This window comes from Colletes gigas, unplaced genomic scaffold (assembly GCF_013123115.1).
Source record: "Colletes gigas isolate AHSC1104 unplaced genomic scaffold, ASM1312311v1 Colletes_gigas_Sc00013, whole genome shotgun sequence".
Taxonomy (NCBI): Eukaryota; Metazoa; Arthropoda; class Insecta; order Hymenoptera; family Colletidae; genus Colletes; species Colletes gigas.
The window spans coordinates 191396-206768 of record NW_025106642.1 but is presented as its reverse complement, the minus strand read 5'-3'; the positions used below and the strand labels follow the sequence as shown (position 1 = coordinate 206768).

Here is a 15373-nt window from a genome sequence, read left to right as displayed (position 1 = left end):
GAATGCGGGATGAATATATCGGTCTGCTTCACCACAAGTCAGCCATTATATCGCTTTTACGTTTATAAAGCTGTCACTGTCGGCTCGCGCGTCATTGTGAAAGGTGTATTATGCTTTAATAATGAACAGCATCGCGCGTCAGATTCATCCGGGAGGTATAGAAACGTACCAAGTTTATTTTGTTTCTGGACACTCGAAACCGATGCCGACGCGCGAAATGACATCATGGATGAGAATCATAATTTTATGGTCCAAGTAATAGCATTCTACATTCATATTTTAAACACCGAATCAAAAATTTATTCCAATTGAATTTAATCGTTCACATTTTTAGAGAAATACAATAGTACAATAAATAACATTACAAATGTATAAGTAAGATAGCTATACATTTGTTATTTATATGATTTTAGAAAAATATAAAATCAAAGTAACATTACTTTGTTCAATTAAGTACCGTACAAATATAAGCATCAACATAAATATTGCATAGACAATAATAAATTAATAAGTGATGCAATGGAGCGAAAGTAAGGTGAAAATAAATATCTCAGGCCCATGAAAACAATATAATAGTTTTCTTGAGCGATTATGTTCTTAACGCGCAAAATTAATACTATGTTAGAAAAGATTGTTATGCACCGTTTTGCATAGAAGTAACGTATTCGTTATATTTTTTCTCTTGCGCTTGCTGCAATTTTTGCAGTTTCTTCATTTGTCCTTTGCTAAGTTCTTTACCATTGATATCATGCGTTGGTATACCCTAAACATAACATTTTATTGATATAGTAATAAAAAAACTATAGAGTAAATCCTCAAGTTATGTTGATTTTAATCGCACAACTCAAGGACTTACTGCATACACCGGGCCTGACGAATTGACCTGACGCAATTGGTCCTTCCCCTCCCCCTCGCACAAGATACTGAGCCCCTTTCTTATACTCGCCATAGTTGTATCTCGCACGCACTCTTGCGCAGGCTCTTGTCCCTGGCATTCTTGATGGTGGGGGGAATCTCCTAGCCGAAGCAATAGTTGTGTGGCCCACAGCAGAGTAGTTCGTCAGACCTGGTATACATCGATTACCAACATGTAACTTTACTCACGTTACTATCAAATTGAGAATATTTATCCTTTTCTAACTTAAACATCTCTGAGGGAGGAATTTTTCTTTGTGCTTCTTTTGCTGCAGCTGCCGCGGCAGCTTCCGTCTTCCGTTTTTCTTTTTCCAGTGATTTTTCAAGTTCAAGTCTCTGTTTGCATTCCCTCTCCTTTAAAAGTTCCTCTCTGTTTACTAGTTTAACCGAACAGTTTTCTTCGTTGCTATCTTCCAAACGTACTCCGATATTTGGTAAAGTCTCGTCACGTAATTTATCACACTCCTCAAGAATACTACTGGCTTTCAAAATTTTAGCTTCGTTTCTTACTTCTTGTCGGAAATTTGCCAGAATTTCAAGATATGGCATAACAACATCTTCAACCTGATTCGGTAAAACTTGTAAATAATCATTTATCTATGCGGTGAATATAAAAGATCATGAAACATACGTTCACATCTGCAATCTTATCATCAAGTGGGAATCCAATAGTATCATGCGAAGATGATATTGCACCAAATATAGTAAATATTTTTGTAATATAAACCGCAACGTCCCTAAGCAACAGTGTGTTAGGCTGTTTACTTTGGTTCATATAAATGTTGCAGTGTGTCACTAGATCTCTGATTGCATCAAGCGCGCTCCTTGTATCAATATTATCTGTAATTAAATGTATAACGATTGGATATATTTAACATGGTGCAATTAGTTCTAAACTTACCACACAGTGCATTATGTACAGAATCCTTAGCGTTACAGAACTTTGCATTTAATTCCATTTCGGAATTTCTCCATTTAGTAAAAGTATTAATATTTGTTCCCGTGCTCAAACATCTAATTTTACACTTTACGTTTAAAAAGAATTCCTGTCATAAAAATGACGAGTTTTAAATTACATGTATAATATACGTAGTGTTTCAAGGAGATGCAACAAGTGAAAATATATAAATCCCTTGCGCGTAAAGAAATCAAAATTGTTTGCCAGTTTGCAATCTGATGACTTTTGGTGTATGTTATTTATATCCAAGCTGATCGCGCGTACTTACTGTACACGCGATAAACACGCGTCGATGACGTTCGCACGCAGTAAAAACAATAAAATCTTTCCCTTTTTCTACCTCGAAAACCAAATTTCAGATCGCAAAATGGTAAAAGTTTATTTCGATTTGATTTCGCACGAGGAATTTATATATTTTCGCTTGTTCTATTACAATATAATATAATCATATTACAGAACAAACGTTCGACCTACATTTAAGAATTTTTCATATTGAATCGCCATGTGCATGGTGTTATCGCTATAATCTAACGTATCTTTCCACGAATGTAGAAGGAACGCAAGTCTGAGCTGCCTTGCCGAATGTTTCTTTAATGCATCTTGTATAGTAATAAAATTTTTTAGAGATTTTGACATTTTACAACCTGCTATGGTCAGATGACCAGAATGCAAAAAATATCTAACCCAATTAGAATTATCAAAGTATGCTTCTGCTTGTGCTATTTCATTATCATGATGCGGAAATTTTAGATCCACCCCTCCGGTGTGAATGTCTAAACTATCTCCACAAATGATAGATGCCATAACTGAACACTCTATATGCCAACCAGGTCGTCCATTACCCCAAGGACTTTCCCACCATGGTTCTCCTTCTTTTGAATGTTTCCAAAGTGCAAAATCTATCGGTGACTTTTTTTCAGATGACTCGGAGGCGGTCAAGTCTCCTAATTAAAATATCGAATAAAAATGTTATGTAAGCATTTGAAAGAAATCAACCATTACCTTCTCCTTCTTGTAAACTTGACGTATCACCATATGCCTCTGGTACAAGTTTAGCGTAGTAATGTTTCTCTTGCTTATCAAACATAGCAACGTCAAAGTACACGGAACCATTACTCTCATATGCGTGTCCGTTTTCTATAATTTTTTCAATGAATGCTACAATCTCGGGAACATATTCGCTAACTCTTGTCAAAACATTTGGTCTTAATACCTAAGGAAAATTATTTTGTTCCCAGTTTCTTTCAACTTTAAGTCTAAATTAAAATAATTAAATTCATAATTATTTTTAATCTTACATTTAGAGCATCCATATCTTTATGAAACTCTGATTCCCAATGTTGGGACAGTTTGTTGAATATAGAGTGTTCTGTAACTGTAACTCCTTTTTTTTTATCCAACCAGTCTGCCAAAGGATCTCGTGCTTCTTTTAACAACAACTACATTTATAGAAATTAAAAACATAGTATCGTTACATAATACGTACGTATAAGGTAACTAAATATTTACAGATAACAAATTAACGATACAAATAGAATGCACGTACTTCTTGGGATTCCTTCATTTTGTTTTCATCTTCGAGTTTCACTGCATTTTCAAGACTTTCAATGGCCTTTTCCACATTATTCAACATTTTTTGTAGCATACACTTCTTATCCGTATCGTGTGTAGTTTTCACTGTTTCTTCAAAGGTACGCATCACGCTTTTCGCGTCATCCAGAATTTCATCAAGGGTATGAGTTTCTTCTATATATTTCTCGTACAAATAAGTTTGCCTGGCTCTTTTTATAATTTTATCATCTATGTCGGTAATATTCATCACATATAAAATATCATATCCAAAGTAATCGGATAAGACACGTCTTAGTATGTCAAAAGATATATATGATCTACAATATGAAAGGAAATAATATGGTAACATACCAAAACATATATCGATATATGTATATGTAATATTTAAATATAATTATTATAAGCATTTAGTTACCTGGCATGTCCCATATGTGATGCATCATAGACAGTGGGTCCACAACTATACCACAATATGCGATTTCCAAACTGTGGAACAAATATTTCTTTGTCTCTAGTTAAACTATTATACAATTTAAGAACCACGGTATTTTTTCTTTGTGGTGGAACCCAAGGTGACTGCACTCTCTTTGCCATTTTTAAACTATGAAATTAAGAAATACCCGATAAGAATAAACTAAATGACATACTACTTTAACATGTGTGAAAATATTTGAAATAAAAAATCACAGAGTAAAACTTACCTCTTTCAAAATTCTTAATAATGCCAGTTTGTTTAAAAATCGATACACCTTGAAGAACAGAATTCACGTGGCTGGAATTATCGAATCATGTTCGAAAATCGGACAATCAAAACTGACGTTAGTATGTTCTTTTTAGTTGTACTAAGTAAAACATTATACTGTATCACTAAATTCTTAAGCAACGTGCGGATAATGTTATAAAATTTCAAATTTGCATCATCAATCTCTCTAACCTAAATAAAGTTTTAATTTGAATAATATAACCACGAACCAACACGGACGTACTTAGTAATACGTGGACTGGGCATAAAATTCGTCAATGGTTGAAGGGATAATCTGAGCTTCGCAGTAAAGAAAGAATTATGTAGTTCGCCATGTTAAGACCAATGATAATTAAACTACGAGAAGCTTATATGTTCATGCGCGGGCATTTTAGGAGTACAACAACGTAGCTTTAGGAATAATGAATAAAAATTTTCGATAATTCGAAAACTAACTTCTGTTTAAATTTCATTCGTTCATTAGAATTAGAGATCTTTCAGGTAGTTAATATAAACCTATTATAAAGGTAGCACAAGTCACGAAACCAAAAAGATTGAGAACAAACTTTTTGCCTATAATGTGTTATTCGCCAAGATATTGGTATAAAAAATCCTTTAATGAATTTAATTTACGAATAAATTTGCAAATGTTAGTTTTAAAAGCCCATTATTATCGTTGTTTATTAAAAATTAGCACTTTACGACACTAAAATAAACAATTTATATCGGTCTAACTGGACCCGAAGTCCGAACATTAATAATTCGTGCAGAGATTTTGTAATAAGAAACAATCTTTTGCTTCCCTACGTTATTTTTATTCCAAGTTTCAAATCTCTTACATAAAAATTACAAGCGTGTTATCATACATATACAGATCATAAAACATCACAACCCTACAATATTAAACATTACTTGCTGAGAAAATAATATTTTTTTGCCTTAATTTGCTAAAAGTATGAGTTTCATTACAAATGTCGCGTTCACAAGTTTCCGTAAAATTTCTCCTTTTTAAATTAAGTCGTATGTTTTGGAAACAACATACAATAAAATTTCAATACTTTGAGCAACTAAAGTGTAGATATACATATGTATATACACAACAAAATTGGATTACAATTGAATTGCTTATATATTTTTAATGAAATATGCAATGTGTATTGTTTCAATAAATATTCTTTATTAATATTAAGAATGTAAATAGTATTAAGTAGAAATTAGTAAAGATGTTCGTAAGTACATTTAAAAATTCTTATAATATGCATCAAAATATTATCTCTGTATATGTATATTTAGTACTGTGATTTTTTTTTAAACATAATAGTCAATATTCATAAAAGATATAAGTTTTATATATTTAAAATTTATAGTAATTTGATATACTAAACATATTCAAAATTGCATATAAATAACATGTAAAAAATTCTGGAATGTATATTGCATTTTCGCTTGTGAAATATTTGTTCTGTTTCGTATATAAAAATACTAATTACATTTTTAAGACATACCTATCTTTTGTATTTTTTGTAAAAGTATTTCTCTATTTTTTGTTCGTTCCTTTTATCCTGATCTAATTAATAAATAACTTCGATTAACAGATTTGTTGTCACTGGATAATTATCATGTAACAGATAAATGCAATAACTGAATGCAACTAATTTCTTAAACTGCTATACTTTTTCTATAATTTAACCTGAATGAAAAGCTTTGTAATTTATTAAGAGCACTATCTAATTTCGGATAATATTTTATCTTTCCAATCTTGACTCGGTTTGATAAATTCTAAATCACTAGCATCATCAGAACTTGACATATTATCGTCATCAAAGTATGGCTTTGTAATTTCATCTTCAGGCACATGTCCTGAAAAATACACAATTTTTACATTAAAAAGTATAATATTTTTGGTATTGATAAGTTACACTAACAATTATTCTAAAAATATAAATATACAATTTTTCAATACCAATAACATTTACCTTTTAATGGTCTTCTAAATATTTCAATTTCTTTTTCGTCGTCGTCGAAGAAACTTGTACCGTCTTTAAGTAAACTAAATGCATATCCTCTCCAATTATTTGTTTTCGGTTGTTCAAAAGACTGACAATTGGCACAAATAAATACGCCACATGCAATAATTCCTAAACATACAGTACCTGTAAAAATATGATTCATAATTAATTTCCCAGCGATATAGTATATTACTCGAGAATATGTGATATCTTACTTATTAGTATAATAAAAACAATTCTAGGCATTCCCAGGAACTTGTCGTTAAATCGTAATTTAAATATTAAATTTGAAATATTATGCACATCCGTTGTGGCCAAAACTTTCGTCTGCTGAATATATCCAGGAGCTTTGACACTTATAACATGAGTACCAGGTTGAAGTAAAAGCCAATAAGCTCCGTTTGTTCCACTATTAACACGGTGCATTGATTTGTTGCATGATAATATAGCATTTTCTACTGGTTCGTTATTTTTATTAAGAACATATCCTTTTATTCCATCATTAAGCTTCTCTACCATAGCTAATAAACCAGCTTTGTTATTTTCCCATACAATTCTTGAATCATCTGTGTTACAACAACTAACATATGCATCTACCATTAAAGTACTTGTATTTAAATAAAGATAATCCATTAAGGAATGTTCTCTGCTCCCGCTAATACCCTTTCCAGCATGAACAATTCCATTTCTATTTATATCTAAATCATGATTGCAATATGAATTTAAAGAGGTCATATGGATATTGTTTTTCATATATACCGATGCCAAGTCTTGCAATATATCATCTTCGTCAGTTTCGTATACTTGTTCGGGTGTTTTCCCATATTTTCCCGCAAAAGGAATTTCAATATGTTGCGAACCAATATTCAAATTTATTGCTAACATTGCGTTCATTTTTTTAAACCAATTAATTATCATACTTGCTTCACTAGTTAATGAAGAGTTAACGGGGAATTGTAAATCATCTACAATAAATGAAGAACAAGATTGATTACCATTGAAATTGTTAGTTAAATCTGGAGCAATGTATATTGTAAATTTATCTAAGTAATTGGTAATCCTAGTATCTTTTCTATAATGATCTAACAAAAATGTGGCAAAATGTAGTAAGACTTTAGCAGTTACAGGTACACCATTAGTTACACCAGCCACAAAAACAATAGATGGTCGACCTATTTGTTTATTATTATTTTCAGCTCCAATCTCTAAACACATTATTCGAGTACCCTTTCGTGATTTGCCAATAGTATGTAAAATGGATAATTGTGAATATTTATCATTCAGATCAGTTAAAATTTGGTTCACAACGTTTAGTTCACGATCTACACTATACTCTTGATGTTCTGCTTTATCTATATGACCTTTGATCATTGTAATATTCAGGTCTGTTATGATTTCGTCTTTCACGTGAACTTTTATAGATTGTTCCATGTAACCTTCGGAGGACAATGTTAGCGTATAATCGCCAGGAAGAAGAATAATTTTTAAATAAGCCATATTCTTCGAGACATGATAACTTTTCATTCCGATCTTAATTACAGCCTCTCTTAAAGGCATGTTATCGGTATTTGTTACTACTGCGCGAACACCAGTTGTTAAGCCGTGAATAAGTTGCATCAGCGGTAACAAATTTTCACGCCAAATAATTGGAATCAATTCTCCGGATGGATATTTACAGCAAGATAAGTTGATGTTTATCTGAAAGAGAACATTTAATTGTGAAAATATTAAATAATATGCATGATGATTCCAGAAACTAGAACAAGCTGCTGCAGCTTTCTTCCGAGTGAAGATACAAAAAGATTCAATGTTTCTAGTATCACTCTGGATACTATAGTAATAAATTCTTACGAAATAATATTGAAGTATTTTAATAAAAAATATCATATTTTCCACAACAATATATTACTTACTACAGGTATGTTATATTCATTTTGAATATAATTTTCTACTTCCTTAACTTCATTATTAAGAAAATTACACGTCCCTCTATGCATTGAACGTTCATAATTTTCAGCAAGACGTTTATATACATTCAAATTATTGTCTGTATAACTAAAAAAAAAAAAAAAAAAATATGAAACATAAATTACTTTCTTGAATGATGAAAATGTTTGATATAATTAAGACGAAGAATACAGTCAGTAGTACCCACTTAAGTGAGCAAAAGTGCGGTCACTTAAGTGGCCACTACTGTACGTGTTATAAAATTTATTTAAAAAGTGAACATTTTATTACCTAACTTTAGGTGCTCCACTTCCAAACATGATAATTACATCGTACCCTTCATTGGCTAACATTTCTTTGAATGCTTTAGCAATTACATTTATTTTATCAGAGCTAATACTGTTTTTTTGTAATAGTTTTTCACCCACTTCACCTCTCACGATAGGATTACAGTTTTGATTATCTGATATATTATCAAAACCTGGATCTACACCAGGAACAAAATGCAAAACAGTATTATTCAATATCCTCTGTATAGGAGGATCTCCAATTTGATTTCCCATAAGAATGTGGGTTGCTAATCGTAGTAGAATTTCTCTACCCACAGGTTGTGAAGCAAATAGTCCTCCGATTAAACCAATATGAAATTTAGTTTCTTCTGGTGCTCCCATCTATAAAAAATTATTGAATTTTCAATGTTCTACATAGACCTGATATATAAATAATTATAAATATAGAATTCCTCCGACCGAGCACTCACGTCATGTGTAATCTTTAAAGAATGAATGGCCATACTGGCTAATGACTCCCCAGCTTGAAATTCTGCAACGTTTGGTTGATGATTTTCTAATTGACTAAATCTAGCATTTAACTCTGCATTTTTTAAGTAAACGTTTTGTAAATTTGCTATTAAGTGAAAATCATATGCGGATGACCTGAAATTGATATATATATATATATATATATATATATATTTTTATTTAGCTATATCATTTCTTCCGAATACATACATTTATCAATTTAAATGTAAAAATTAGAACTTTAAAAAAAGTTTATATTTTTTTATTCAATGTAAAAATATGAACATTTTCCAAAATAGTTAAAAAATAATACAGAAAAATGAAATAATTATCTAATAAAAAAGCACATCTTAGTAATCATATTATACTCTACTGTCACACTAACAGTGTATACTTTACGAGATGTTAAAATATTTACTTAATGTCTTGCGGAGCTTTTAAATTTCTTCGTAAAACGAAATTCTTATCATTCCTTATAAAATATGATCCCTTTTAACATTCAACGACATATAAATATCATTATTCTGGAAATGTTAATTTTTATAAAAATTATGTTCATATATTCCCTACTTTTACGACTACAAAGAAAGTATCCATTATATGATTATACCAGTGTTGAGGATCGTCTCGCATTAGTATGAAATCCAACGTTATTTCTCCTTCGCCAATATTATTACCGTCTGGTACAACTACACTTTGCATCTGTGATTCATATCCTACAGCGCTAACTGTAACGTTATATTTTCCAGGAACCAAAAGGCGCCAATAATCTCCACCTTGAGCTGCATAAATATCATGCTCAATTCCCTCCACAGATATTTTAGCCCGGGGTACGGGAGTACTGATAGACGAACGTACTACGCCGTGTATTCCTTTGCGAGACTGTGCACAATAAACAACAGTAATTATTATGGCACGTTTCTATTACTATATGTATATTATATTAACAGAAATATAAATACCATTTCGATAAGATGCAGGAGTGGTTCTCTATTTTGTAACCAGTATTTTGGTAATTCAGTTGTATTTGGAAATTTTGTACACCCTACTTCCACTGTAATTTCAAAATCGTTACTATGAACGTAATTATAATCTTGCATGCCTCCGCTCACAGAATACCAAGCAGCTCCATTAGTTATGCCATTTTGAAAGCGTTCTTCGAGCACATTTTGCATATTTAATCGTTCGTTTGGAAGCGGAGGGCATGGCTCTCCCAGATGCATACGAGGATGAGCATTCGAGTATGCTGATGCTAGTGCTTTAAAAACTTGATCGTCCGGACTTAGATTTGGACCATTAGGTGTATACTGCGGTCCATTATCGTATGGATAATTTGCTACTAATGTTCCTCCATGAAAATTAGCAGACAGCACAAATGGAATTCTTGCAATCCAATCCATTATTGCTTTTGTTTCGGGTTCTTGCCGTTTATTGTACTGTAATATAGGAAAAGTAATAATAATAATAATAATAATTAAAGTTAATAAACGATGAATGAAGGAAAATATATTAAACGTATTAAAGATTAAAGTAATTAACGAATTAAAATCCATACATCATTTGTTTCATATTGATCGGGAAAATTTCTGTTCAGATCAACACCCTTGGCATTACTTCTCCCCCATGCTCCATATATATCTCCTTCTTTAGAAATTTCATAGCCATCGGGATTCATACTTGGCAGTACATGCAATCTAACATTCTTAAGTATACTTGTAACTCTATTGTTGATTCCATAGTTTTCACAGAGATATTTTAACAACAATAATAAGATTTCTTTGCCAACTACTTCATTTCCATGCATATTTCCTATATACTTTACTTCTGGTTTATTCGCACTATGTTTTCCAGGATTTTCTGTTATTTCCATTACGTACATTTGACGCCCCTTAACAGACTGTCCTATACTATAGAGTCTCGTAATATTTGGATAATTTGAATTTAATTCCTTCAGATATTTTTCCATAGCTACATAATTATGATGTTTGAATTTCATATTGTGAAAAAATCCGTATTCATCTTCGGGCCTTACAATTTCTTCAACTTTATCCGAATGAAATTGTCCTATATTGAAACACATACAACATTACAGAGAACAGAAATAGAATATATTGTTTATTAAAATTAAAACTGACATGCTGTGTAAACAAATTATTAGTGTTTAAATAAGTAGTAGATTTAAATATACTTGAGGGAAAGTTAGAATTAAATTATAAAAATCATAAAATTAATAGTGGAAAACATACATACATACATACATACATATGTATATTACAACACAAGGTACAGAGAAAAAATAAAAATTCTACATATAAATAGAAAAAACAATAAAATGTATTTAACAATAATTGTACTACTTCATGGATCAAAACTTATATAGGAGAAGGCTGGAAAATATTTAAGTAAACTAACTAACACTGTTTGAGGCAAATATAATAGTTTATTATGTGAATTCCAGATATCATACATTTAGTTCAAATATATTATGTTATACATCAAATTACAAACATGAACGTAAACATCACTCACTGTTTTACATTTTTCTGACACTGTTAATAAAATTACATAACAAATGTTTATATAATATGTCTTGTACCAAAAATGTTTAGAAACTTCATACATTTTTCTAGTACTATTGAAATAAAAATTTATTTGCTCAAATATTTAAAAACATAATCGATAAAAATGTCACAAAATGTATGTAAAATAAAAAAAATGTTGTTCCGTTCATTTATCAAAAAATCATTTACTATATTATCTGCACATTTAAACATTGATTAATAGAAAAGTTACGCATTTTACACAAGAGAGCATTCAAATTAAAAATAAATCACAGTTTACAATTTGTTCGATAACATAACTAGCGTTTAATTAAACATATTTTAAATACTCTATGGCAAGAAGATGATAATAGTTGATGTTTTAAGAAGATATGTTGAATTTCCTATTAATGTTCATTCTATATTATATAATATGATCCCGATTTGCATACTGTATAAAGTACTTGAACCAATTATGTAAAAATATTGTAAATTCAACATTCTATATGATAATATAAGACTTGTTTAAAAATATTTGTTTCTCGTATACATATAACTTAGAATACATAACAAACAGGTTTGAGATTAAATTGTAAAAAAATAGAAAAACGGCAAAAAAATGGTATGAAAAAGTTGGAAAATTTTTAACATCTTTTACTTAATTCTATACTTGAAAGACTTTGTCAGATAAGTCAATAATATTCAATGCAAATAATTATTTTCCTGTAGGTCACAAATTTTGATATAGTGTTTCTCCATACCTTGTGTATATTTTTTTATACTTGTTCGAGCTAATAAAAATATAAACTATGGTAAAGTGTATAAGCATGACAGGTAGTATCGAATAATCTGGTGTTGTTATATTATCGTATCAGTGCTGTAAAATGAAAATGATAACACGTGATTCATAAAAATAATAAATTTAAACATACCCGCGAAAAGAAAATAAGTCTCAAAACATGATATTGCTAAGAAATAAATAATAAAGCGTAGTAAAAAAAAATAACAAACAAAAAGAAAATAAAACAATTGCATGAATTTTATATAAACATAATTAGTACTCCATATTGTCGTAAGTGAGAATTAATTTGTAAGATGCTGGGTATCGATTAGAGAATGGTAGCATTTGAGGAATATCTATATATTGATTACCTTGGTCATCAAAGGCGTCTTGTTTTAAAGTAAAATTGACAATGGTGGGTTGCCCTGGTTCTACGGCAACATTTATTGGTTCGCTCGGTTGATATCTAAAATTGAAAAAAAAATATAATACATATAAAGCATACTTTATTTAATTAAACAAAATTAATGAGAATATTGTATCTACAGTAGTGCCCACTTAGGTGTTCGCGCACTTAAGCGGGCATGGTTACTTCTCAGAATTGAACGGAGATAAGGAATGAGGATAACTGCGAGTGAGATAGAATATAGCTGGCACCACCGAAACCATATACATATGTATAGAATGTATCGATAATGACCGGCGTCAAGTTACGCTTGACAAGCTCGATGTTCGAAGCCGCTTAACTTCCAAGAATTGGTGGGGATAACCGCCGTACATTTAAGTGGGCACTATACTGTATTACTAAAGCATACTTACCCCCATGCTTCTGCACGAATGAAATATTTTCCAGGGAGCAACAAACGCCAATATTCCCCGCGATGAGTAGTTGAAATATTATGATCTATTCCATCCACAACAATAGTTGCTGCTTCTATTGGTTGACCGTACGTGTCTCTTACAAGTCCTATAATTGAAATGCAGATTAGTACATCTTATTTTTATTAAATAGTAAATTATACGTAATAAATATCTAATAACCTTTCACACCGATATGTGCTTGCTCAAGATATTTTATTAGAGATTCCTTATTTAACATCCAATACTCTGGCATCGTCGAAGCATTTGGATATTTGCAACAGCTAAGTTCAAATGTTATTTCAAATGCATTAGAGCGAACATAATTAAAATCTTGCATTCCACCAATAACTTCGTACCTAAAACACATAAACTTCAATGAGATTTTCTAATAAATTAGAATGTTACTTAGATGTTACAAAGTTAAATATTTCTACCGACCAAAATGCTCCGTTTGTAACACCTCCTTCAAAAGTATCTAAAGGACATGTATTGCCTGCACGCATTTGTGGATGATTATCTGCATACGTATGAGCTAAATATTTGAACAGCTCGTTATCTGGACTTTTACTTTCGAGGCAGCAACTTTTTGAAATTCTAAGAAAGAACATTTATACATGTATTGTATAACCGCCGTATTACCAATAAAGAAATCTTTTCCTTATCTCTGTTCAATTCTGAGAAGTAACCATGCCCGCATGAATGACCGCGGCTGGTCCCAAGCATGGTCACTCATACGGGTATGTACTACTGTACATGGAAATATCATCAAGTTATTACCCAGAATCATATGGATAACTGGCTACAACAGCACCTCCGTGAAGATTTCCCGATAATACAAATGGTTCTGTAGCGATCCATGTCATCATAGCTATTGTTTCATTTTGGCGTCCATCTAGTATGTTACTGCCTTTCTGCAGTTGACTGGTTCGTCTATCAAATTGATCTGGAAAATCTCTATTTAAATCTATATGATTTGCATTTTCTCGTCCCGAGAAATCTTTCTTCGACTCGCATTTTCCTTCCTGAAAGGTAAAATATTGAATCGATATACTATGTAGAGCCTTAAATCATAAAGACAAAGACTAACAAATTTAAAGTATTACTTCTGATTTTTCAAAACCATCAGGATTCATAGACGGCATAAGGAAGATATCGGTATTATTCACTAGATTTGTAATTCTTTTATCTTTTCCATAATTGTATAAAAGATACTGGCTTAAATAAACCAACAATTCTCTGCCAACAGCTTCATCACCATGCATATTTGCAACATATTTAACCATTGGTTCACCCAGTTTTCGTTCTTTGACATTTTCCGAAATTTCAAGAACCAACAAATCTCTGCCTTCTACAGACTTTCCAATCGAGAACACCTTTGCCAAATTAGGATATTTGTCGACCAGCGAATCATATAACTGTTTAAGTTCTTCATAATGCGTGTAGTGTGGAGTGATAAAATCCTCCACTAACTTTCCCTCGGATTTTATCGCAAGACCATTATTAATCTCAATAAAGGAGCAAACAAATAGCACAATACTATACGCAATACCGATTTTTACCATATTTGAAAATATATTTGTACAATAGCGTAATAAATTTTTTATTTTCAACAAGCCATTCTACACGATCCGATATATACAACGTCGATATAGCATACTGATGACGATGACGTCCGCAAGTATGTACTTAGGTAAGTACCTATATACATACATACGAGCGTGGGCAGAGTAGGGTAGGAAATTACATTAAGCGATACGCGTCATGTATCCTTCTATTCATATCACAAAAAAAGATTCTTTTCTTTCTGCCTGTTAAAAATAATTCTCAAAGTATTCTCAATTTTGTTTATCTATCATTTGACTTTTAACTAGTTTGTTAGCCTTTAAAGCTACTGTTTTTTTAAACATCGTAATGGTTATGTAAAGTATCATGGACGCTTGATGTACGTACTACGTGCATTGTGTATATGTGTATACATTATACTATATAATGTTCTAAATACTGATAATATTTTGCTTTAAAATTTTTTTAATCCAAACGATCTATGTAAGTACACAGGATGATTCACGTTCTTGTACACTCGACGCCGATCGATTCAGAGTGCAGTTTTTTCGTTGGTTAAGAGATTGCATCGTTATCGCTTGAAACACCTAAGTACTTACGTTAGTGACGATAAGTCACTCATGTCGATAAACGTAACATTGAAATTATAGGAAGTAAATTTTCAAATCATAAAGCAAAATTATTC

The 15373-nt window shown here is 31.2% G+C and overlaps 2 protein-coding genes across 2 annotated transcripts; both read right to left on the bottom strand.

The window, feature by feature from the left end:
• Positions 1-460: 460 nt before the first annotated feature.
• LOC122399362 (cysteine--tRNA ligase, cytoplasmic) lies at positions 461-4461 on the bottom strand. Its single transcript, XM_043399999.1, has 10 exons — positions 4147-4461; positions 3861-4046; positions 3420-3762; positions 3172-3312; positions 2876-3086; positions 2348-2817; positions 1817-1961; positions 1547-1755; positions 1105-1479; positions 461-763 (listed from the first exon to the last, which is right to left on the bottom strand). Exons 2-10 carry the CDS (start codon positions 4037-4039, stop codon positions 635-637), a joined length of 2202 nt encoding a protein of 733 aa, XP_043255934.1. The 5' UTR covers positions 4040-4046; positions 4147-4461; the 3' UTR covers positions 461-634.
• Positions 4462-5600: 1139 nt separating this feature from the next.
• LOC122399407 (carboxypeptidase D-like) lies at positions 5601-14800 on the bottom strand. The gene is made up of 15 exons (XM_043400075.1): positions 14229-14800; positions 13903-14147; positions 13564-13719; positions 13306-13481; positions 13084-13231; positions 12636-12730; positions 10499-11007; positions 9906-10379; positions 9554-9825; positions 8904-9078; positions 8435-8814; positions 8110-8251; positions 6412-7894; positions 6164-6340; positions 5601-6047 (listed from the first exon to the last, which is right to left on the bottom strand). The coding sequence occupies exons 1-15, from the start codon at positions 14685-14687 to the stop codon at positions 5911-5913; spliced, it is 5028 nt and encodes a 1675-aa protein (XP_043256010.1). The 5' UTR covers positions 14688-14800; the 3' UTR covers positions 5601-5910.
• Positions 14801-15373: the final 573 nt, after the last annotated feature.